At 41.7% G+C, this 27,335-nt stretch overlaps 1 protein-coding gene across 1 annotated transcript in view; it reads left to right on the forward strand.

Annotated features, from left to right (window-relative positions):
• The window catches only part of LOC126203379 (putative fatty acyl-CoA reductase CG5065), a 190,116-nt gene extending 170,212 nt beyond the window's left edge, over window positions 1–19,904 (forward strand). Inside the window, exon 8 of the mRNA XM_049937676.1 lies at window positions 19,789–19,904. Coding sequence (XP_049793633.1) covers window positions 19,789–19,870 — 82 coding nt within the window. The 3' untranslated portion in view covers window positions 19,871–19,904. The remainder of the gene's footprint in view (window positions 1–19,788) is intronic.
• Window positions 19,905–27,335: the final 7,431 nt, after the last annotated feature.

The raw sequence follows: 27,335 nt of genomic DNA on the forward strand, positions 1-27,335 counted from the left end.
TGAGGATTAGTGCAGACAACTTGAAATGCGCCAGAGCTTACACATCTTTGCTTTATGTTGTACCAAATGGTTACTCTGATAAGCAGATTGTAAATGCATTTCAACCAGCATGCCTTAAACCTCAAGAACAGCCAGATGAAACGGAGAACTCCATGAGGATAGTTTTTATCTTACACTGTTGGTGTGTGCTTTAACATCAGTAGGTTGTTCAAGAAACATGAGATAAAATGTGTCTTCCACCCTCCTGCAGGAGTGCAAAAGATGCTGGGTTTTGTTGAAAACAACCTAGGTCTAAGGAGACCAGGGATATATAAAGTCCCATGATAGTGTTTGAAATCATACAGTGGCTAGGCATGTTGCACTGTTAAAGATAGATGCATTGAACATAAAAGTCACACAAGAGTAGGTCAGCCAAGAAAATCTGCTGATGCTGAACACTGTCTTGACACAGGACATAGAATCAACAACAGAGGGATGAAGAGCCTTCATTGACCTCCATGTATTGGGGCTCGGTCATTAAAGAAGTAGTCAAAATACATATAAGTAATGATCTAGAGAAATGGGATTTCAACTTATCAAGGCATGGGAATCAGCATTGGTGGCACAAACGCATCATTAGCCACAGACCAACAAGTCCAATGAGTCAACACAGACGGCAATTTCAAGTCAGGATGCTTAAACTGGACACCAACACTCTGCCTGAATGTGCATAGGGCCAAGAGTTGTGGCCACCCGTGGCTACACGTATGCAGAGACTGTGGCCCATTTCTCTGGCACAGGGCTCTGGACGTCAACATTCTGTATGATTCATCTACAATGACGTTATAGCTGTATCAGTTGGTGCCTGTGCTTTTGTAGCAGACCAGCATATACAGGGTGGTCCATTGATAGTGACCGGGCCAAATATCTCATGAAATAAGCATCAAACAAAAAAACTGCAAAGAACGAAACTTGTCTAGCTTGAAGGGGAAAACCAAATGGCGCTATGGTTGGCCCGCTAGATGGCACTGCCATAGGTCAAACGGATATCAACTGCGTATTTTTAAAATAGGAACCCTCATTTTTATTACATATTCGTGTAGTACGTAAAGAAATATGAATGTTTTAGTTGGACCACTTTTTTCGCTTCGTAATAGATGGCACTGTAATAGTTACAAATGATAAGTACATGGTATCATGTAACATTCCACCAGTGCAGACGGTATTTGCTTTGTGATACATTACCCATGTTAAAATGGACCATTTACCAATTCCAGAAAAGGTTGATATTGTGTTGATGTATGGTTATTGTGATCAAAATGCCCAACAGGCATATGCTATGTATGCTGCTCGGTATCCTGGACGACATCATCCAAGTGTCTGGACCATTTGCCGGATAGTTGCGTTATTTAAGGAAACAGGAAGTGTCCAGCCACATATGAAAGGCAACCACGACCTGCAACAAATGATGATGCCCAAGTAGGTGTTTTAGCTGCTGTTGCTGCTAATCTGCACATCAGTAGCAGACAAATTACGCGAGAACCGGGAATCTCAAAAACGTCGGTGTTCAGAATGCTACATCAAGATTGATTACACCCATACCATATTTCTATGCACCAGTGCCACTGGGCACAAGAGAAATTATGGGATGATGACAGATTTTTTACATGCGTTCTATTTAGAAATGAAGCGCCATTCACCAACAGCAGTAACATAAACTGATATCATATGCACTATTGGGCAACGGAAAATCCACGATGGCTGTGACAAGTGGATCATCCGTGACCTTGGCAAGTTAATGTATGGTGCGGCATTATGGGAGGAAGGATAAATGGCCCCCATTTTATCAATGGCAATCTAAATGGTGCAATGTATGCTGATTTCCTACGTAATGTTCTACCGATGTTACTACAAGATGTTTCACTGTATGACAGAATGGTGATGTACTTCCAACATGATGGATGTCCGGCACATAGCTCACGTGCGGTTGAAGCGGTATTGAACAGCATATTTCATGACAGCTGGATTGGTCATCGAAGCACCATACCATGGCCCACATGTTCACCGGATCTGGCATCCCCGGATTTCTTTCTGTGGGGAAAGTTGAAGGATATTTGCTATCGTGATCCACTGACAATGCCTGACAACATGCGTCAGGCGAACTACTTGCTGTTGAGAGGAATGTCATTACATGTATTGCCAAATGCATTGAGGTTGATGGACATCATTTTGAGCATTTATTGCATTAATGTGGTATTTACAGGTAATCACACGTTCTCGGAAATGATAAGTTCACAAAGGTACATGTATCACATTGAACAACCGAAATAACGAACGTACCTACGTTCTGTATTTTAATTTAAAAAACCTACCTGTTACCAACTGTTCATCTGAAATTGTGAGCCACATGTTTGGGACTATTACAGCACCACCTATCACAAAGTGAAAAAAAGTGTTCCAACTAAAACATTCATATTTCCTTATGTACTGCATGAAGATGTAATAAAAATGGGGGTTCCTATTTTAAAAAACGCAGTTGATATCCGTTTGACCTATGGCAGCGCCATCTAGCGGGCCAACCATAGCACCATCTGGTCTCCCCCTTCAAGCTAGACAAGTTTCGTTCCTTGTAGTTTTTTCATGTGATGCTTATTTTGTGAGATACACTGTGTCAATTTTACAATTTGAAAGTGTATAACTAAGCCAGTGGCATAATATCCCAGTCAGTAAAGACCAAGACAGTTTGAATGTGGGAAACAATTCCTATAATCCACTGAAGAGTGAAAATTCATTCTAAAGACAATCCCTCAGTCCATGGTTAAGCCATGTTTCTGCCATATTCTTTCTTACATAAGTGCTAGTTCCACAAGTTTGCCAGGAGAACTTCTGTGAAGCTGGGAAGGTAGGACATGAGGTACTGATGGAAATAAAGCTGTTGAGGACGAATCATGACTCATGCTTGGTAGAGAGCTTGACCACGAAAGCCAAAGGTCCTGGGTTTGAGCACCAGTCTGGCACAGAGTTTTCCATCTAACTGGAAGTTTCATATCTCTGAACACTTTGCTGCAGGGTGACAACTCATTCTTGAGACAATGAGTGATATCAATTTTACATAATGGAAATACCATACATTGGCTTATTTACATAAATTAATGTGCAAAATGCACAGATTTTACACTTAGCTAATTACACTAACATGACAAAGGTAAACACAGCAACGTTAGTTTATCCCATGAAGCAGGAATATTCATACACCACAACAACACATGTCTTTTGTATGACCTACTAAGGATTGAGAAGTACACAATAACTTGTTGTTGTTGTTGTGGTCTTCAGTCCTGAGACTGGTTTGATGCAGCTCTCCATGCTACTCTATCCTGTGCAAGCTTCTTCATCTCCCAGTACCTACTGCAACCTACATCCTTCTGAATCTGCTTAGTGTATTCATCTCTTGGTCTCCCCCTAAGATTTTTACCCTCCACGCTGCCCTCCAATACTAAATTGGTGATCCCTTGATGCCTCAGAACATGTCCTACCAACCGATCCCTTCTTCTGGTCAAGTTGTGCCACAAACTCCTCTTCTCCCCAATCCTATTCCGTACCTCCTCATTAGTTATGTGATCTACCCATCTAATCTTCAGCATTCTTCTGTAGCACCACATTTCGAAAGCTTCTATTATCTTCTTGTCAAAACTATTTACCGTCCATGTTTCACTTCCATACATGGCTACACTCCATACAAATACTTTCAGAAATGACTTCCTGACACTTAAATCTATACTCGATGTTAACAAATTTCTCTTCTTCAGAAACGCTTTCCTTGCCATTGCCAGTCTACATTTTATATCCTCTCTACTTTGACCATCATCAGTTATTTTGCTCCCCAAATAGCAAAACTCCTTTACTACTTTAAGTGTCTCATTTCCTAATCTAATACCCTCAACATCACCTGACTTAATTCGACTACATTTCATTATCCTCGTTTTGCTTTTGTTGATGTTCATCTTATATCCTCCCTTCAAGACACCATCCATTCTGTTCAACTGCTCTTCCAAGTCGTTTGCTGTCTCTGACAGAATTACAATGTCATCGGCGAACCTCAAAGTTTTTATTTCTTCTCCATGGATTTTAATACCTACTCCAAATTTTTTTTTTGGTTCCTTTACTGCTTGCTCAATATACAGATTGAATAACATCGGGGAGAGACTACAACCCTGTCTCACTCCCTTCCCAACCACTGCTCCCTCGACTCTTATAACTGCCATCTGGTTTCTGTACAAATTGTAAATAGCCTTTCGCTCCCTGTATTTTACCCCTGCCACCTTTAGAATTTGAAAGACACAATAACTTACATACAGTAAAAGCTACAGACCTATTATTAGCTGATGAAAGCGACAGCAGATATAAAATTAGAAAAATAGCTGCCACAAGCCTTTATGACTATAGTAGAGTGAATAACAGTAGAAGAAGATAAAAAGAAGATAAATATGATTAATAAAAGATAGACTACTGCTCTATTTGGGGTGCTTGGATAGGAGCTTTTCCATTTTTCTATTGTATATAAATTTATTGGGAAATCTTATAGAGCAGCTTCTGGTGTTATTACTTAGTGAAATTTCAAATTTTTGGCTCTCTTAGTGATATAGTAACAGTTCATTAATTAATTCATTGTGATCCATAAATCCCACCAAGAACAAGAACCTTCAGGAATGTGGAACAAGTTTAGGCAGATATTGAAAAGAGACTGACAAATAACAGAAACTGAATCTGTAGACCTTATTAATAATAAACTGTAATTTTACTGTTTAATGCTGTTCATGCTTAGGCCAGCTTAATCTCACCAAGTAAATGAAAAATAAATCTGACACTTTAACAAAGAAGACAATTAATTTTAAACACTCACTAGCTTCAGCTGTTCCAAATTGCACGTTCACTAATTAAAAGTCAGATTACCTTTCAGTTTAGAGGTTTCCATGGCGTGTACTCAGAAATAGTTTGGTACAAATTTCTTCATCAAAAGTATTAAGAAAAGGACACTCAAATTTCAGATAAGTGTCACTGTTGAAGTCTGCAATTATAAGCACAATTTACTGAGTGAAAAACATGGACACACTTGATGTACACAGTTAATATAAACACACAGAAGTTTGAAGTTACACAAAAAAAGGAGTCAATCAAAAATGGAGTCCATGCATAGTCTGCAGTCAGAGCTAATGTAGTCAATTGATAGCACCCAAAAAAGTGAAAGCTCCACATAGTGAGCACATCAGGGAGTGAATGCTCTGAGCTGTAGGCACATGGTTATAGGCAGTCAGCGGTCACGTGGTCTCATCAGATGATGTGACATTCAGTCCGGGGGCACAGTTTCTTCCCAGAGAACCGCTTGTGGGGACAGCTTACATATCATGGTACCACCGGTGGTGAGGGCTGTAAGTAAGGGTCAATCTCTGACAGATGTGTTGTATCCCTTGCTGCTCATGGAAATGGGAGAACAGGGACTAGGCGAAGCAGGGACCACTGTCAGAGACGACAGCCTTTGGAAGGTCCTTGATAGCAAATATTTGCCATTTGCACTTGGTGCAAGACCAGACTGTGGTCTCGATGCCATGAATGGAGAGCTTGTTCTTTAAGTCAAAAAAAAAAAAAAATTAAGTTGACTATGTCATATGAATACACAGTGAGGCCACCTTTCCTTAATCCATTTGGTAACTGTATGAAAAGTAGACCCCACTCTCATCTGAGCTGTGACCAACATAGCGTCAAGAGTAGTTTAGAATGCACTTCAACCAATACAATCAATGGTTTGTGGTCCTTGAGCTGTAATCTGATGCCATACAGATAGTTATGAAATTTCTTTAGCATGTAAACAATAGCCAGTGCCTGTTTTCAGTCTGAGAGTTGTTGTGTAGGGCAGGGTTGAGTGTCTCAGAAATGAATGCTATAGGATGTTCCGAGCGATCGTCTTCCTTGTGTGTCAGCACGGCATTCACTTCGAGCTGTGAGACATTCATGGTAAGAAGACAAGACTTTGCTGGTGAAAACAAGATGAGTCACAGCACCAACAGGAGGGCTCGTTTAAGCATTAGAAAAGCTGTGTCACCTTCTGGTGACCACTTGAATGTAATGCTTTTTTTCCACAAAGTATTGAGTGGGTAGGGTACTTTTGTAACATGGGTAATTAAACAGACATAATAGCTAATTTTTCCCATAAAGTTTTGCAGTTCCTTTAGATACTTGGGCCTGGACATGTTGTCAATGGCACAGATGCATTGCTTGATGGGATGAATGCCCTGCTTGCTGATTATAAATCTAAGGTATCCAATGGACTGTTGAAAATTTTACACCTCTGGAAGTTACATTTGAGACCTGCATCGGTCAATTGAGAGAGGAGGAGGTGGGGGTGGGGGGGGTGGGGGGAAATACAGCTGGGACACTGAAAATACAGAAGGGCAACCTGTTGTACTGGTAGACAACAAAGGAGGTGTTAGATGTTGAGCACCAACAGGTTCCAAGATTACAGGTGTAATGGTGACTGCAGGTACATGTCTGACAAATCAGCCTTAATACAACAGTCACCATGTAGCATCGGAAAAGTATATGTGACCTGGGTACATTAAAACCCTTAAAATCTCCACATAGTTGGAGAGAGTCATCTGGTTTCTTTACTATTATGACAGGAGGGGCCCATTAGATAAAGGAGACAAGAGTAATCACACTGAGGTCATTGTACGTATCCAATTAAAGTCGGGTGTGACCCCAAGAAGTGTCACAGATGCTGTTTTAAATGAATTTCTACTGCTACATCTGTAGCCTGATACAAGCCAGGAGTGGGCAGATCATAATGTGAGGCAGTTAATTCTTCAGTGCCATGAAATGGAGTCTCTGTGGACTCCAAACACATATTTCCTGAAATGGAGAAACCAAATGTTTGAATTCGTGTAACGCAGACATATTTTCTGCATTACCAAAAGTAACTACTAAGAATAAAGTAACCTTGAAATGTTTTTATAAGATACTTCTGCAGTAAAAACACCTTTCACCAGTATGTAATGGGCATGAGAAGTGGTTACTTTCCTACGAAATGGTTGTAGCAGAGAGGAACCTAACGCAACATAGGTAGTGCTATTTCTGATAGAAGAGGATGTTACTGAACTCACCTCAAAAGGGACCTCAAACCCATTCACTTGTAGGGTCAATAACAATTTGACATGCTTACCCATTTCTGGATGATTATGTTTCAGTGGAGTGCACTACTTGATTTAGCATACTGTTATAAGGTCAAGTTGAACACATATATTTCAAAAACGACACAACACATGTACGTCACAGAGAAAGTTGACAAAGCAAGACATGTGAACACAGTAACATTCAAATCAGTACTAAGTCCAAGCCTAGCGGCCGCTGGCTGGCTGGCCACTTAGGTGGCGCGGCTGCTGCATGGCTGGCAGACAGCACCGCATGTAGAGGACACATGTAACTGCGCAGCGGCACTTTGAATGATCAGCGAATCACAACACTTTTCCCCCCTTTGAAATTTTTGCACTGGTCTTGATGGAGGTGGACTGTAGATGTCTAACGCCCATAGGTGTTGTTTGACTGGCCGTAAAGTCTCGAGGAGGAGGCTTCCCATATGGACGGAAGTGTCCCCGATGATAACAGGCTGAGATGAAAGGAGAAATAGGGGTTGAATCTGCTGGGGCCCCGTGCACCAATCTGCCCATTGTGGCAAGTCCGGTTGTTATGACAGGAGACATGGGTGATGTGTCGGCATCCGTAGGAGAAGGAGGCGAGTGGAGTTGCTCCGACAGATGATGGTCATCTGGTTCCTGCATGGGCACGTTACCTGGTGGCGTCGGTTCTTGTGCTGGCACCAAGATGATTGTGAGAGGGCTGCATTGTGAGTAATGAGAGATGCCAAGATCCCGAGCATCAGGTAGAGCCGAAGGTTGTGTAGCGGCATTCGGAACAGCAATGCCGGCACACGAGGCCAAAGCTGGTCCGAATGATGAACTGCAACACCCAAGTCCATCTGGATTTCATACAGGCATTGGCCACGGTGTCGTAAGATGCAGCCAGGACTCCATTTTGGCTGCTTGCCATAGCCCCATACCCATACAAGGTCGCCGGCAGTGAACCGGCCAAGCAAAGGCACCCGCAGCCGTGAGGTGGAAGGCCGCAGAAGATGAAGTAGTGTGCGGGGCTGTCGGCCATGTAAGAGCTCAGCTGGGCTGTGGTCACCCATGGAGGTGAAACGGTAAGAAGCCAGAAATTGGAGAAGTGCATCATCAGCAGCAGAAGAAGTCAGGAGTTTCCTCATCTGAGCCTTCAATGTGTCGACCAGTCATTCAGCCTCACTGTTGGACTATGGATGGAACGGAGGGGCCGTGACATGCATGACGCCGTGACAAGCACAAAAATCCGCAAATTTGGAAGAGGCAAATTGTGGACCATTATCAGTGACAAGAGTAGAGGGAAGGCCTTCCAAAGAGAAAATGCGAGCTAGAGCTCTCAGGGCTTCTCAGGCGAAGGCCATGGTGACAAAGACGACTTCAGGGTGGCAGCCTGTGACGCACAAGGGTCACAGGCAGCGACCATGTGTGCGATTTTAGAGTCGATGCCAGGCCAGTACACATGACGGCGTGCCAGAGATTTTGTGCGAGAGACACCCCAGTGCCCTTGGTGAAGGAGGTGCAAGATCAACGCACGCAAAGACGCAGGTACCACAACACGTGGTGAAGCATTGTCGGTGGAAAGGAGGATAACACCATACCTAGCCGTGAGGTGGTAGCGCAAAGCGTAGTAGTTCTGCAATGGATCAGAAGACTTAGCGGACAGTCGATCTGGCCAACCCTTCTGAATACAGCGTAAAACCCGGGAGAGGGTAGGATCAGAACCCGTAGCAGCCACCAGCCGGTCCCCGCTGATGGGGAACCCGTCCATGACCCACTGCTCGGCAACATCCAGGTGCAAAAACAAAAGTTCGTCCCTATTGAATGCCAGATCAGGACCCATGGGAAGGCGAGACAGTGCGTTAGCATTTGCATGTTGAGCTGTCGGCCAGAAATGAATCTCAATTGAAACGAGACAAGTACAGAGCCCAACACTGGAGGCGGTGTGCAGCCTTGTCGGGAAGCGACGTTGATGGATGAAATAAGGGAACAAGTGGTTTGTGGTCCTTAACAAGATGAAATTTGGATCCATAAATAAAAACACCAAACTTATGAAGAGCATAAATAATGGCCAAAGCTTCCTTTTCAATTTGAGAATATTTTTGTTGGGCATCCGTGAGCGTTTTGGAGGCATAAGCAATGGGTTATTCAGAACCGTCAGAAAAACGGTTCACAAGGGCTCCACCAACCCCATATTGAGAGTCGTCCATGGCAAGAATGAGATGTTGGCCAGGTCAATAAGCAGCCAGGCATGGGGCCTGTTTCAGCATAGTCTTCAATTTCTGGAAAGCCGCATTGCATGACGCGGACCAGTGAAAAGCCACATTTTTATGCAACAGGCGATGCAACGGCTGAGCCACCGAAGCAGCAGACGGTAAAAACCTGTGATAGTATGATATTTTCCCCAAGAAGGTCTGCAGTTCCTTAACAGATGTAGGGCGAGGAAGGGCATCGATCGCAGCGACAGTTTTCTGAAGTGGACGAATACAATCCTGAGAGAGTTGAAACCCCAAGTACGTAATAGATGCCTGAAAAAATTGTGATTTCTGAAGATTACACTTAAGACCGGCAGTCTGTAAGACATGAAAAAGTGTGTGGAGATTCTGAAGATGTTCTGCAGTGGTGGAGCCAGTGACAACAATGTCGTCCATGTAATTGATACACCCAGGGACAGGGAACAATAATTGTTCCAAGAATCGCTGAAAGAGAGCAGGGGCACTGGCAACCCCGAATGGCAATCGTTGGTATTGATAGAGGCCGAAAGGCGTGTTAAGGACCAGAAACTGCTGGGAAGCAGCGTTGAGAGGAAGTTGATGATAAGCTTCAGACAGGTCAATTTTAGAAAAATACTGGCCTCCCGCAAGTTTAGTGAATAATTCTTCAGGTCGGGGCATAGGGTAAGTGTCGATGAGGCATTGCACATTTACAGTGGCTTTAATATCGCCACAGAGATGAATATCACCATTGGGCTTAGCAACGACGAGGACAGGAGAGAACCACTCACTGGAAGTGACAGGAAGTAAGACCCCTGAAATAGTGAGATGATCCAGCTCCCGTTTTACCTGATCACGAAGGGCCACAGGAATGGGCCGAGCCCGAAAAAACTTAGGCCGAGCAGTGGGTTTGAGCATGATATCAGCTTCAAAGTCATTTGCATGGCCTAACCGAGGAGAAAAAAGGGACAAAAATGTTGTCGACAAGGAATCCAATTGAGCATAAGGAATGGCATCAGAGGCAATATTGACAGAGTCATCTATGGAGAACCCACAAACGTGAAAGGCATCGAAACCAAAAAGATTTTCTGTGTTACTCTGGTCGACCACAAATATGGGAAAAGTGCGAATGACAGATTTGTAAGATAACAGCATTAAATTGTCCCAAGAGAGAAAACTTCTGTTTATTGTACATCCATAATTGCCGAGTGACAGGTGATAGGAGCGGAGTACCCAACTGAAGATACATCTGAGAATTAATGATAATGACTGCAGAACCAGTATCCACCTGCATGCGAACATCCTGACCAAGGATTTGGACTGTGAGGAATAACTTCCCTGAAAGTGAAGAAGTGCAATTGACAGACAACACAGAAGTAGAATCAGCGGCACGGTCATGAACATCATGTATGCGGTTGGATTTGCAAATGGAAGACACATGACCCTTCTTTTTGCAATTGTGACACATGGCCCAACGTTGGGGACAATCCTCACGTGAATGTTTCGTAAAACATTGCGGACATGAAGGAAGTTGCCGGGGGTTTTGCTGCAGTTTCTGAGAGGGTTGTTTACAGTTAGGCCAAGGCTGCATGTGGTAGCATACTGCGGCCACGTCGTCCGGCGGGGACACGCGGCACACATCGTCAACAGCGCACAGAAGTTGTATGTCCCCGACGTCACCCCATGCCACTATTTGCACTCCAGTGGCGTGAGAAATTTCAAAAGACTGCGCGATAGATAGGACTTCATCTAGAGTCGGATTTGCCAACTGAAGGGCATGTTGCCTCACTTCTTTGTTGGGCACCGACTGGATAATAGCATGCCGTACCATGGAACCTGCGTAGGATTCTTTGTGAATATCAGTAACAAACTGACACTTTCGTCTGAGGCCGTGAAGCTCAGCAGCCCAAGCATGATAGGATTGATTCGGTTGTTTTTGACAATGATAAAAGGCAACACGAGAGGCTACCACATGCGTTTGCTTATGCAAATATATGGACAGAAGTGAGCACATTTCAGCAAAGGACAAAGACACAGGATCTTTCAAAGGAGCCAATTGCGACAATAATCGATACATTTGAGGTGAAATTCATGAAAGGAACAGAGACTTACATGTTTGTTCATCCGCGACATGAAATGCCAAGAAGTGCTGTCAAAGACGTTTTTCGTAATCAGACCAGTCTTCTGCCGTCTCGTCGTAAGGAGGAAAAGGGTATATAGACAATGATGAGAAACAGCCCGCATTGGATGCCACAACGAAATCGCGAATCACTGATGTGAGAAGCATTTGCTGTTCAATGAGACCTGGCAATAGTTGCTCTAAAGTAGCCATGGAAACCTGTGGGTCAACGATGAAAAGGAAAAATCCCATCCTCGTCGCCAGTTGTTATAACGTCAAGTTGAACACATATATTTCAAAAATGACACAACACATGTACGTCACAGAGCAAGTTGACAAAGCAAGACTTGTGAACATGGTAACATTCAAATCAGTACTAAGTCCAAGTCTAGCGGCCACTGGCTGGCTGGCCGCTTAGGTGGCGTGGCTGCTGCACGGCTGGCAGACAGCGCCGCATGTAGAGGACGCACGTAATTGCGTGGCGGCACTTTGAATGATCAGCAAGTCACAGCACATACATTGATGAGAGCCATCAAATAAGGAAATGATAGAACAAGCCCTGCATCAAGCCTATTTTGCCTTGTGGTGGGCAACTGGCACACTCTATTAATGTAACCCTCAATTCTACATGAAAACCAGGCAGCTGACCAATGTGGGCAGTGGGAGTGAGGGTGCCAGTGGAAACACTAAGAACAAGAGGGTAAATGATGCTGACTGAAGTTTCATTTAATTGGAGAACTCAGAAAATTCTCAGAGGTTGAACTATTAAAGTGAGAATATTCAGAAATTCTTGAAGTTTCACTGCCCTGTTTGTGTACCTGTAGTCTGGTGTGCTGAGCAGAAGGATACTGACATGGCACAGCACAGCCTGAGTGCACACTGGACTTCCTGTTGTGCTTATGGGAAGAGTTTACTGCTGCAACAGTGATGATGGTGGACACTGCTGACTTATGCTCCTTTTGGCTGTTGGTTTCCAGTGTGAATTCAAAAGCCTGAGCTACTGTAATTACTTTATTTAGGGAAGGGTGTAAATGTCGTAAGCCCCATGTGTGTACTTCCTTTTAAGCTGAGTATTGGAGGTATTGGAGGGGAAAGTCCAGAATCATGGAGTCAGGATATAACTGCGACTGTTTCTTGAGGCCACAAAAGTGCATTGACAACTAAGACTTCAAAGGTCAGTGACCCAGCTCTTACAGGATTCGGACTGCCACTTACAAGACCAGTAAAATTCCAATTTACTGTACATTATTCAGGGTTGACAAGTGTAGTGATCCAACAACATTTTATGAAGTTCAGCAAAAGATAAACTTCAGTATTTGTCATGGGGGAATACTTATGGAGCAACACCAACACAATATGCAAAGACCATGAAGGAAAAAAGTGATCATTTTTTAAAATGAACCAGTTACTTTTCAAGCAGTGAAATAGATGGTTGAGGTGCTGTAAGTATGTTTCCCAACTGTCAATGCCATCAAGAAATAAAGAAAATGGCAAAATTGCCAAGGCGTCTTGTTCCTTATAGAGAATGCTGTTATTTGCTACTGTAATAAGGCCAACTGATATTGCTGTTGTTCCAGCAGTTGTCAATTAAGGTGTTGTTGGTCCTGTTGTTGTAGAAGGCACTGGTTCATAAATTCTGGGTCCATATTGCCTCACATATCTAAGATCTGCAAGCTCGAAAATATGCATCCCCACTACTGAAGTCTGCTGTTTGAGCACAATTTAGTGGGTGAAATACAGTCACACAGTAGATCTGTACAGTTAATACAAACCACATGTAAGTTAAAGAGTTACACAAACAGAAGGAAGCCAGAAAAAATAGAGTCCATGCATAGCCTGCAGTCAAAGAGAATGTAGTCAACTCATAGCAGCCACCAAGTGAAAGTTCCACAGAATGAATGCTCACTCAAGCTGTGGGTGCACGGTTATAGTCAGTCAATGATCACAGAGTCCCACTAGGTGACGTGTACTAAAAGAGTGGGGCAGGGGGTTCGGAGTGCTTTCTTCCCAGAAAGCTGCTTATAATGACAGGTTGCAGATCATGGTGCCATCAGTGGTGAGGGCTGTAACTAAGGGTCGATCTCAGACAGGTGTGGTATCTCCATGTTGCCGTCAGAGCCACTTACAGGAGTTGCTAAGAGAATGGACCAAAGCCCAAATTGTTGGCAAAACCACTAATTGTGAGACCTAGTATACCTGAATGCTCACGCAATTTGCATTTCATCTTATTGTTAGGTCAGAGGAGCACATACACAGAACAACTAGATGGAGAAGCGTGCTGAGGGCAGATTTCTAATCATAACTAGTTACAAAGGTAAACTAGGAATTTTGCTGTCATTCTATAGGAGCCATGGGCATAAAAGATGGCAGTCACTACCATTAGCATTAGTTGGCAATTTCTATTTAATATAATACAGAAAAATTATTATACATTTTATAAAAAAATAAAAACAACTTATTGAATTCTTTAGGAATAAAGGAAATGGACTCACTGAAAGGCAGAAGCACTGCGTCATTGATAGGCACATGAACAAAAGGCACAGAGCTTGACTAGCTTTCAAAATGCAACTTTCTTTTTCTAGCTGTAGGTAAAAACACACACACACACACTCAACTGCACAGCCCTGGCTCCCTTCATTGTGCTCTGTCAACTGCCAGCTTGACCCACAGTTAGTGTACGGGGGTAAGGTGGGGTGGGGGTGGAGTGAGGGAAAGAGAGAGCTGGGAGGAATTTTGGAGAAGAGTCTAACAGCTCGTGGGAGAGTGGGGAGCCATCTGTGAGCTAGGTAGAGGGGGCAAGTGGCAGACGGCTGGCAACGTAATTTCACAGATTAGGGAGTGTGAGAGCAGCACACAAAAGCTGATGGTGTACACATGTGCACACACACACACACACACACACACACACACACACATGCATGCACACACACACACATATATTCTCTCTCTATCTTGGTTGGGGGGGGGGGGGGGGTGGCAGTGAGTTACCTTAAGTTTAGGCCAGGAATGTTACAGGAATGAAGGATGTGCTATAATGATAGCTCCCATTCGTGCACCTCAGGAAAGCTGGTGGTGGTAGGGGGGATCTAGATGGCATGGGTTGTAAACCAGCCATTCAAATCTCACATGTTGTGCTTTCCTGTATGTTGCGCCAGTGGGTGGTCCACCTTGTTTTTGGCAATGGCTTGGCAGTGCCCATTCATTCTAGATGACAGCTCATTAGTTGTCATACCAATGTAAAATGCTGTTCAGTGGTTGCGGCAGAATGGTATACAACATGGCTGCTTTTACAGGCGGCCCGGCCTCTGATGAGGTAAGATAAGCCTGTAACAGACTGGAATAGGTGGTGCTAGGTGGGTGGATTGGGCAGGTCTTCCATCTGGGTCATCCACATTGGTATGATCCCTGTGGCAGGGGTTGGGGGTGGGAGTGCTATAGGGATGGACTAGGATGCTGTGAAGGTTGAGTGGGCAGTGGAACACCACTTTGGGAGGGGTTGGAAGTATCTTGGGTATGATGTCCCTCATTTCAGGGCATGATGATAAGTAATGGTAGTCCTGATGAAGGATGTGGTTCAGTAGTTCCAGTATGGAGTGGTATTAGGTGACATGGGAGGCACTTCTTATTGGGATGCATGTATCAGGTGTGTGTGAGGATATGGCACAGGAAATCTGTTTGTGAATTAGGTCCAAAGGGTACTGCCTCTCTGTGAAGGCCTTTGTGGGGCCTTCAGCATAATGTGTGAGGGAGTTCTCATCACTGCAGATGCATCTACCACGGGTAGCCAGGCTGTATGGGAGGGATTGTTTGGTGTGGAAGGGATGGCTGCACCCTTAGCTAGCTCCCCACCCCCATGAGCCACTAGATGCTCCCCCCCCCCCCCCCCACCACCACCCCTCTGCCTCCTACGAATCTGCATCCCGCAAACCATCCCACCACCCAGCTCACCCCAGTACACTCACTGTTGGCCAGTAAGGAGCTGACAGTCAAGTGAGCACAATGTCGGGAGCCAGGTGTGTAGATGTGAATAAGTGTGTGTAGGTCAGTGTGCATGTTTTTCCTACAGCTAGAAAAATGGAGTGCATTCTGAAAGATAGCCAAGCTCTGTACCTTTTGTTTGTTTGCCTATCGATGATACAGGACTTCTGCCTTTTGGTGAGTCATCTTCTTTATTTCTAAGATTCGTAATTTTCAGCCAGAACTTCCTACATTGTGAAACAATTTCTTGCATTCTTTGTATACCAAGTTAAAAATCCCATCACTGAAGTCCCTTGGCGAACAAAACAAAGATCTTATTTTCAAATGGCCTTTCCTTTCAGATGTAATTTTTATACTATACTAGTTTGTCCTTAATTTTGATGACTGGATATACAAACAAATAGAATACATAGGAAAATGAGAGAATAATTTACATTTAATCACATGCAAGGATATGACAGAATAATATACACCTGCAGGTTCATTTTTGTTTTTCATATGTTGAAATATATTCTCATATGATCTAATTATGAAACATAGGACTAAATGGTTCTATCAGTAGTAGTTTACAAAATCAAAACAAGTAGATTTTGGTTAGAAAGATGTATATCATAACAAAGAGGTCAATAATAAAAGACACATAGCCAGTACCCAAAATTGCAAATTAATTGGACCACATAGCAAGGTCAGACAATGCAAGTAAATAAAATCCCTAGAATTCTTAGGCATTGTCTGGTACATAATTCATACATAAGGCTTAGATAAATTAACATAGATTTTCAAAAGGAAATTAGTACTCTTATATTTTGAACAATTTACTCTTGTACAGAATATCATGTGCCACAATGTCATTGTAAACAGAATGATGAACAAGACTGGAACTTAACGGGTTCTACTACATTTATCTCTGATAAACTGCTGATTATAAACACATTAACTCATAATAAATTGACTTTAAAATATAAAATAAGAATAGCGTTAATAAAAATATTTATTGAGTAATGACAAATATAGCAGAAACAGTAGCATAAAATGAAAAAAATATATGTGAGAGAAGTACAGTGTACATTTTTGATATTCTAATTAGATACATTCTGTACCAGCATTACTGAATTCCATTCTGTAAAATGACACTTGAAGCTTTTGATCAAATGATATATGTATTCAATACTGAAATGACTTTCCTTTTCATTGTAGATACTGTTAACGTCTCTCTCTCTCTCTCTCTCTCTCTCTCTCTCTCTCTGTGTGTGTGTGTGTGTGTGTGTGTGTGTGTGTGTGTGTGTGTGTGTGTGTTCTAAGAGATGAAATGCTTAGTACTGCCTACACACACATATAAAAGTAAGTGCATTACTGTTAGTTTCATATGTGTCTATCAGCAATACTGCACATTTCACATCCTGAATATACACATCTAATGGCCAGACAAAAAGCCCAAATGATCACGCATCTGAAGAATACCACTGCACCTATAAAAGAATATATAGAAAAGTGCTACTAACAGCAAAGAAGTCTTATAATGATAAAATTATAGATAAAGCAGAAAACAAGACTAAAGCAGCCTGGAATGTCACCAAACAGGAGACAAATAGAATAAAAGCTAAACAGGAAAACATCCTCTTACGTCACAATGGTATTATATTACAAGAGCCTAAAAGAGTAGTAAACTTTTCCAATCAATATCTCAGCAATATAGCCACCAAACCACAACAAAAATTTGACAGAAAACAGCATGTACAATCACTAAATTATGTTCCAAACATAATGATACTGCAACCCACCACCACAGAAGAAATAACCAGCATTGTTCAGAAGCTGAAAAATAAAACCACAACAGGTATAGATGAAGTGCCTATGTGCCTGCTTAAGAACAGTATAGAAAGTCTCAAAGAGCCTTTAGCACACATCTTAAATGAACCATTCATCACAGGTGACTTCCAAGAGGCACTAAAATATGCAAAGGTTTTCCCATACTTAAGAAAGGCGACCCAGAAAATATAGAAAACTACAGACCTATATCTTTACTGTCATCCTTTTCAAAAGTAATAGAAACCACAATGAAAAACAGACTAATGGGATATCTAACAAAGTATAATCTTCTGCACAAATAGCAGTTTGGTTTCAGGCCTAACAAAAGCACACAGACAGCTATAGCTCAATTTACAAACATCGTTCTTGAAGAACTAGATAAAGGGAACCAGGTAACAGGCATCTTCCTAGACTTCACCAAAGTTTTTGATACAGTTGACCACACAATCCTGCTAAACAAACTGGACGCATAAGAGGAGTAGCAAACAGATGGTTTCACTTATACCTGAAAAACAGGGTGCAACGGGTAGAAATCTCTCAAACTAACAACAATCACACTATAAAATACTTCTCCAATCCAGAGTATATTAACATTGGAGTCCCTCAAGGAAGAGTGCTTGGTCCGATACTCTTTCTGATATATATCAACGATATATTGTATAAACTTGGTGGAATGGTACTGTTTGCCGACGACAGTAACATCCTACTCACTGATGCATCACAAAACATACTAAACAATAAAGCTGAAGAAACATTTAAGCAATTGTGCAACTGGATATATAACAGTTCTTACTTTAAATGTAAACAAAAACAATAGTATCAGCTTCCACAGCAATAAAAAATCCAATGGTAACTCTATAAAAGTGAAAGATGAAAACATAGAATGTGTCTGAAAAACAAAATTTCTGGGGATGCATACTGACACTCAACTAAAATGGACTGAACATATTAATGCCCTTGGAAAGTGAATAGCATCAGCTATGCCCTTAGAATAATAAAATCAGTGTGTAGTAACTCATCCACAAGAGCAACATACTTTGCATATGTGCAGTCAATAATTTGTTAAGGAATAATCTTTTGGGGAACAAATCCTCAGAATATGCAATAATCTTCAAACTACAAAAAAGAGCCATCCGAATTATGACAAGTAGTAACAAGAGAATGCACTGCACTGATTTGTTTAAATCTATGGGAATCTTGACTGTTCCCTGTGAATACATTTTTCAAACAGTGATTCACATAAAGAAAAACATCAATCAGTATCCAACGAACAGTTCCCTACACGAACATGAAACCAGATCAAGTCACCACCTACATCTGAGCAGAAAAAACAAAATGAAAACACAGGATAGTGTACTATACAATGGACTTAAACTATTCAACGAACTTCCACAGAATATAAAAGATAGAAGTGAAATACATGCCTTCAGACATAGCCTAAAAAGTTAATTGTTAAAAAGTGTTTTTATTCTGTCAAAGATTACTTGGAAAGTAAGTAAATTTTGTCGACAATGTGACTGATTAAGTACTGTAACTAGGGGTTTTCTTTGGTATGTTCAATACCAGAGTGGTACATCAGGTATAATCATGAAACACAGTGAGGCAAATAACTGAAGTTTATATTTAGGTAATGCAATTGTACTTTTATATACACTTGTGTCTGTACCATATATATATGTATTTATTGACATTGTTGATGATGTATTTGTTGGCATGTTAACAATATGACTGATTAAGTACTGTAACTAGGGGCTTTCTTTGGTATGTTCAATAACAGAGTGGTACATGATGTATAATCATGAAACACAGTAAGACAAATAATTGTAGTTTATATTTAGGAAATGCAATTGTACTTTTATATACCCTTGTGTCTGTATCATATATATGTATTTGTTGACAACATCCATACAATCTATATTGTCTACAGATGGATTGAAAAAAAATTATTAGTTATTATAGTTTGAAAGAAATGAGCTGCCTCAGTTTCACAAGGGTAGCACTAATTATCCATGACCAGACAACCTATCTGGCATAATGATAATTATATACACAAACATTCCTCATTAATCAGTCTATCTACTAATGAAAACTATATCAAAGTCCCTACAGTAGTCCCTGACAGAATAACACAGTGAGGGACTTTAACTTAATAATATGTATAGATATAATATCCGTAAATTTATGTCTGTTGTTGTAGTTAATAAGCAAGTGATGGAGACAGACAAAAATGACTTGTGTGTCTACTGATAATTTCAATATTAGTTCTTTAGTTGCCAATGCTGAAGGCCTGTATAACTGTCTTGTTGATGTCTTATTAGAAGAAGCCTTTTCTTTCTGTATTTCTGTAAATTGTTGTCATTTCTTTGATTCACTGATGAGATCTTGATGGGGAAGCATTATGACTGAAACAGCAAAGTAACAACCCATGTTTGGCCTGACACTTCAAATATTGCCTTGCTTGATTTTTTCACTGTCATAAAGCTGCTTTTGTGGGATTCTAATGTCTTGTTATTTGTTTCAGGATGTATTATCTTGCCCTGCTGACAAATAGCCTATTTGCTGGTTTGATTCTGTGGTACATCTATACTAAATTCATAGCATAACAGTATTAATGAAATATTAATTGTTTAATGTTTTATAATACAGATATTAATTTTATGTCTGTCATGTTTCACTAGAAACATTGAAATTCTCATTTAACAGAAAATAAATATATCTCTTTTGAATAAGACAAATTTTCCTTTTAATTCAGACATCCATGGAGGAAGAAGACCATATAATGAAGTATTAGAGAAATACAGAAACAAATATCTTTCAGTGTTGGGAACTGACAATTTATGTAGTGGTCTTTCAAAACTGCGGTTTTGCTTCAGGTTGTTTTTGTTGTGGTCTTCAGTCCTGAGACTGGTTTGATGCAGCTCTCCATGCTACTCTATCCTGTGCAAGCTTCTTCATCTCCCAGTACCTACTGCAACCTACATCCTTCTGAATCTGCTTAGTGTATTCATCTCTTGGTCTCCCCCTACGATTTTTACCCTCCACGCTGCCCTCCAATACTAAATTGGTGATCCCTTGATGCCTCAGAACATGTCCTACCAACCGATCCCTTCTTCTGGTCAAGTTGTGCCACAAACTCCTCTTCTCCCCAATCCTATTCAGTACCTCCTCATTAGTTATGTGATCTACCCATCTAATCTTCAGCATTCTTCTGTAGCACCACATTTCGAAAGCTTCTATTATCTTCTTGTCAAAACTATTTACCATCCATGTTTCACTTCCATACATGGCTACACTCCATACAAATACTTTCAGAAATGACTTCCTGACACTTAAATCTATACTCGATGTTAACAAATTTCTCTTCTTCAGAAACGCTTTCCTTGCCATTGCCAGTCTACATTTTATATCCTCTCTACTTCAACCATCATCAGTTACTTTGCTCCCCAAATAGCAAAACTCCTTTACTACTTTAAGTGTCTCATTTCCTAATCTAATACCCTCAACATCACCCGACTTAATTCGACTACATTCCATTATCCTCGTTTTGCTTTTGTTGATGTTCATCTTATATCCTCCCTTCAAGACACCATCCATTCTGTTCAACTGCTCTTCCAAGTCGTTTGCTGTCTCTGACAGAATTACAATGTCATCGGCGAACCTCAAAGTTTTTATTTCTTCTCCATGGATTTTAATACCTACTCCGAATTTTTCTTTTGTTTCCTTTACTGCTTGCTCAATATACAGATTGAAAAACATCGGGGAGAGGCTACAACCCTGTCTTACTCCCTTCCCAACCACTGCTTCGCTTTCATGTCCCTCGACTCTTATAACTGCCATCTGGTTTCTGTACAAATTGTAAATAGTCTTTCGCTCCCTGTATTTTACCCCTGCCACCTTTAGAATTTGAAAGAGAGTATTCCAGTCAACATTGTCAAAAGCTTTCTCTAAGTCTACAAATGCTAGAAACGTAGGTTTGCCTTTCCTTAATCTTTCTTCTAAGATAAGTCGTAAGGTCAGTATTGCCTCACGTGTTCCAGTATTTCTACGGAATCCGAACTGATCTTCCCCGAGGTCGGCTTCTACTAGTTTTTCCATTGGTCTGTAAAGAATTCGTGTTAGTATTTTGCAGCTGTGGCTTATTAAACTGATTGTTCGGTAATTCTCACATCTGTCAACACCTGCTTTCTTTGGGATTGGAATTATTATATTCTTCTTGAAGTCTGAGGGTATTTCGCCTGTTTCATACATCTTGCTCACCAGATGGTAGAGTTTTGTCGGAAGACTGTTGCCCTTGCAACTACTGAAAAGGCCGCTGCCCCTCTTCAGGAACCACACGCTGGTCTGGCCTCTCAACAGATACCCCTCCGTTGTGGTTGTACCTACGGTACGGCTATCTGTATTGCTGAGGCACGCAAGCCTCCCCACCAATGGCAAGGTCCATGGTTCATGGGGGGGGGGGGGGGGGGGGGTGTTGCTTCAGGTATTGGATGCTAATGTGTTATTCTTCTAATGAGATTTCCTTTTATGCCACCATACCATAAAATAATCATCTGCTGCCTGTCTGGGGGGTTGTGAGTTATGTGGCAAATGTCAGTTCCAAACCTACATTAAGAGCTGTTTTCACTAGAAAACAGTGAAGTAGGGCTCTAATAAGACTGGGTATAGACAATGATGGTGGTGAATAATCTCTAACCCAGATACAATGTAGAGCACTTTTATTATCACGCAGAGCATACATAAAACAAGGAACCAAATACAACAAAGCCTTCAGCCAGCCCGTCTGTTACAGAGTTTTTGAATGGCATTCCAGTTGGCCACCAGTGATGCTGATGCATGAGAAATAATCTGCCACAATGTTCTCTGTGTCTCTGAGGTGGCAGATGTCCATGGTAAACTGGGAAATGTAGTCTAAATGCTGAAATTATCAGCAGCAGGGGTCCTTGGGTGGATTCTGAATAGAATTGGCAAGTGAATGATCAGTATAGATAATCAGAGAGCATCCTTGTACACCCTATCGGACATAGCATACTGCTTCGTAGGGTGCCGGTAACTCCCTGTCATATGCAGACCACATGCTTTATTATAATGTGAACTTGTGTGAGAAGATACAAAGTGGCTGCTACACACCTCCCATCACTTTTCTAGCACAGCTCCGACAGTAATGTCACTCCTGTCTGCCATTATGATGAGCTGTGCATCAGGGAGGGTGTGTGCCTAGGTGATGGCCTTGGTAAGGCAGTCCTTAATGCTTTCAAAAGTGGGCTGCATCTTGCTCATCCATGTAAGTTTCCATTTGGTGGTGATATTTTTGCCAGTGAGAGCTTATGTTAATGGCACTTGCATGGAGGCTGTCTGCGAAAGGTGTCTTCTGTAGAAATTTCTTATGACTAAGAAATGACATAGTTCTTGATAGTCTTGTGGTGGAGGTAGTTGTTGGATGGTCTCTACACATCATGGGGTGGGAAAAACGTCCGATGCATTGATAATATATCTGAGAAGGTGACTTCTTTGAGTTGAAGTCGACATTTCTCTTTGTTGATTATGATTATGACTCCATTGTGAAAGAGGGTGTTAAAAACTTGTTTGAGATGGTTATTGTCAGATTCCTCCTCTGTGAGAAAATTAAAATAACAAAATGGCAATTTGAGGAGTAAACCACCAGTGAACAGTTGCCATGATTGTGTTGCATTTTTAAGTCCCTATGAGATGGCATAAATTCAACCAAACCAAAAGATATGATGATGGCAATTTTGTGAATGTCATCTGGACACACAGGTATTTGTAGGTAAGCCAAATTGCAGTCAATAACACTAAAAACAGAGGTGTTCACAAAATAATGGGTGAAGTCTGGGATATTTGGTACCAGATAGCTATCCGTAATGATGAGTGTGTTGAGGATGCTGTACTCACAGCAAAACCTGTAAGATCAGTATTTTTAGACCAATTTTATGGGTGATGCCTAGGAACTATTGGAGGGTGTGAACTATCCCTGCTGGTAAGCATTTGTCCACTCCTACATTGGCGACCCTAATGGTTGTAGCCAACGTGGTCTGTAGTGTACTGGGGTATTCGTATAGCTGTCTCCAAGGTGGAGGCAAAGAACAGGTGTGATTGATGTAGCCTGCTGAAAATCTGTCGTGTTGCATGGAGTTCACATTTGAAATGTTGTTACTTCTGTCGAATGATGACGCTTTCCTGTTGTAAGTGCAAGTTTTGATGTGATGAATATGGTCAATGGTTTGGAGGAATTCCTGGAGAAGCCCATGGCGGGAGAAGCCAATAACCATTGGGTATATCTGCATGAAATTATGGAAGTGGCACAGAGTGAGTTGTGCCACTGTGGTGAACCATTGAGGGGGCATGGCCAAGTACATGAGAAGCCTAGTGTGATTAGCATGCCGTTAGATGGGTCCAGGACTGAGTGGAAAGACCAGGCATCTTGGAAATTGTGTCTAGCATTCCATATGTATTGAAACAAGAGTTGCTGAATATAGCAGAACCAGCTATCGGTGCAGACTTTCTCTGGTGTCCAAGTGAATTCTTTGTTGAGGCCAGGGGCTAGTGTGCAGACTTGTGATTCATAGACTTGGATTGTTGAATCATATGCTGCATGGAGCTGAATGAGTGTGTGGGATGATGTGTAGCCTGGCAAGCAGGACAGTGAAGTGCTGACCTCTGAGCCAGTGTCAACAAGGTATAGCTGACCGCTGATGTGGTCACATATGAAAAGTCTATTATAGTGGAGGAAATGGAGCAGATGCAGTCTGCAATTGCCGTTATAGGAGTCGAGGTGACTTAAATATCCTACATGATCCAGCACACCTCCAATGAGCTGTGCATGTAGTTTCAGAAATCGGATGGAGCATGGGAGCTGTGAGTGGAATCAGTATATGTTGTACAATACCAACAAAAGCTATTCTGCATGGGCACAACAAGGTCAGCGGCATGTTCTGCAGGTGTGAGCATGATGCAATTGTCCATATTCTGTGTAGGTGTGGGTTCAGTGTGAATGGTGGGGAGGTGTAGTTTTGTTAATGATTCATGAAAGTTATCACGCTGCCTGGGTGTGGTGATAACAAAGCTGGCAGAAATCGATTGGGGGAAGTTTGGTTTGAGGTTGACTGACTGTCATTTGTACTGCTGCCAAAGTTGTGAGTCATGCTCACCGCCATTGCTTCTGACATTACTGAAGCACTGTCTGTGTTGTATGATAGAGTATATCCAATCAGTGAGTAGAAGGCATACATCCAAAGATTCATGCTCATTGTTGACCATGGCTAGTTGGACTTGTGGGGGGTGGGGGGAACTTCACAACTCACAGAGTCCAGAACATATAGTCAGTCACAAGGTAAAGGTCTATCTGATAGTGGAGGTGATGCTATAATTACAGAGTCCTGTCACTTAAAACTTTGTTGTAAATGACATGACAGATTTGTTCCTCTCGTGAGAGGGTGAGGCAGCAGGATAGTGCAGCTTTCAGTGTCTCATAGTTGATGTCTGATGGAGGGGGGAGGGGCAGGGGGGGGGGGAAGGAGGGGATGATATCACTTATTGTGTTCACATGTTTACCCAAGTGGCTTAGCAGGATGACAAATTTTATACCACCACTCATGATGTCACTTAATGCCAAAGATCCCATCCACTGTGGTGAACCACAATGGTGGATGGTCTGGCTGCAATGGTGTTAGTTTGAGGTGTGTTCTGTAGTTGGTAGGCTGGCAACACAATATTCTTAATGGAACAACAGTTGAGCAAGTACTGTCCATCATGCGCAGGTTGACATGATGCACAGCAGATGATGCGGGAGTCAATGCAGCTGAGTTTATGAGGTTCAGCGCAATCAAATTCACATGTGATGCTATTGATATCTCTTTGAAAGTGAGTAGGCCTGTATCCAACTGTTTGGATTGCTGGGCCTCGGATGTAGCTTGGTCTGTGAGAGGAGTCGGGTCCCGAGTGCACTAACAGAGTGAATTGTTTGTTACACTCCATTGCTTGGTGGTGTTGCACGCTAATGTAGAACCGTCTGAGAGAGTGTCACTGTCAAGTTTTATCACAAGGGCTGCATACATGTTGTTATCCATGGCATCCAATGTCATAGCATGAAAAAATTGTCCACATATGTAAATTGCTTGGCACAATGGGGGCACAACGGCAAAATGGTAGTTTCACAATAGTTGGAACTGATGAAATTATATATGAACACAGTCACTGGGGTCACTAGTGTAGTTCTACAGGGTATAGGTGATGACAGTAGCCGGCCGGAGCAGTTCTAGGCGCTACAGTCTGGAACCGCGCAACCCCAACGGTCGCAGGTTCGAATTCTGCCTTGGGCATGGATGTGTGTGATGTCATTAGGTTAGTTAGGTTTAAGTAGTTCTAAGTTCTAGGGGACTGATGACCTCAGATGTTAAGTCCCATAGTGCTCAGAGCCATTTGAACCATTTTTGATGACAGTAACGAATAATCACTCAACCCAGATGCAATGTAGAACACTTTTATTATCACACAGGCCATACATAAGACACGCAACCAAACAAAACAAAGCCAAGCTAGAATGTCTGTCAGAGAGTTTCTGCCCAGGGTTTCGGGTTACCGCCACTGAAGCTGTTTATCAGTGCAGTATTCCCTCAAGACATAAAAAAATATTTGGATTAAAAAAGTAATGAAACCATCATACATGAAGAAATGAAAATTATTTAAAGTGATTAGGAAAAACAGCGAAAAAAGACTACACAATGGATAATCCTGATTGTTTCCAGCATGTGTTTGTAGTTGCGTTTATGTGATTGTATAAATGTTTTCAATTTCGGAAGAAGGACTTTGTCCAAAAGCTTAATATTTTAGCAGTCTGTTTCATTGTGCCAGAATGCATTGTTATTAGAGAAAATTTACTGATTTCTTATTACAAGAAATATCCTTGTATCTTAAGGAAAGTAATTAAAAAATTGAAAATGTCTATGTAGTGAAAGAAATTAATAATTCACATAGCAAAATTAAAGCTATATGAGCAATAGTTAAGAAACTGAAAAATCAGTTAGATTAGATTAGATTAGACGGACACACAAACAAACACAAACACACACAGAAAATTCAAACTTTCGCAACCAACGGTTGCTTCATCAGGAAAGAGGGAAGGAGAGGGAAAGACGAAAGGATGTGGGTTTTAAGGGAGAGGGTAAGGAGTCATTCCAATCCCGGGAGCAGAAAGACTTACCTTAGGAGGAAAAAAGGACAGGTATACACTCGCGCACACACACACATATCCATCCGCACATATACAGACACAAGCAGACATTTACCCCCTAAGGTAAGTCTTTCCGCTCCCGGGACTGGAATGACTCCTTACCCTCTCCCACAAAACCCACATCCTTTCGTCTTTCCCTCTCCTTCCCTCTTTCCTGATGAAGCAACCGTGGGTTGCGAAAGCTTGATATTTGCGTGTGTGTTTGTATATATATATATATATATATATATATTATATATATATATATATATAACAAAGATGCTGTGACTTACCCAACAGGAAAGCGCTGGGAGATAGACAGAATAAAAAACACACACAAATTTCAAGCTTTCGGAACCCAAGGTTGCTTCATCAGGAAAGAGCTAAGGAGAGGGAAAGACGAAAGGATGTGGGTTTTAAGGGAGAGGGTAAGGAGTCATTCCAATCATGGGAGCAGAAAGACTTACCTTAGGGGGAAGAAAGGACAGGTATACACTCGCACACACACACACACACACACACACACACACACACACATATATCCATCCACACACATAAGGAATTTTTTTGGATGTTTTAGCTTTGAAACAGGTAGTAGCAAGTTTTGTTCTGAAATTGTTGAATTTCAATTAAATCTAATGTCTAGTAGACATCACTCAGTAATTGATGAATGTAGCCAACAATGATCCAGAACTTCTAAACAAGACTATAAGAGGTGACAAAACATGGGTATATGAGTATTACATTGAAACCAAGTCTCAATTGTCCCATTGGAAATTGCCTGAAGAGCCAACATTGAAGAAAATTTGAAAAGTTCGGTCACATGTGAAAGTTCTTCTCAT

The sequence above is a fragment of the Schistocerca nitens genome, chromosome 9, assembly GCF_023898315.1.
Source record: "Schistocerca nitens isolate TAMUIC-IGC-003100 chromosome 9, iqSchNite1.1, whole genome shotgun sequence".
Taxonomy (NCBI): domain Eukaryota; kingdom Metazoa; phylum Arthropoda; class Insecta; order Orthoptera; family Acrididae; genus Schistocerca; species Schistocerca nitens.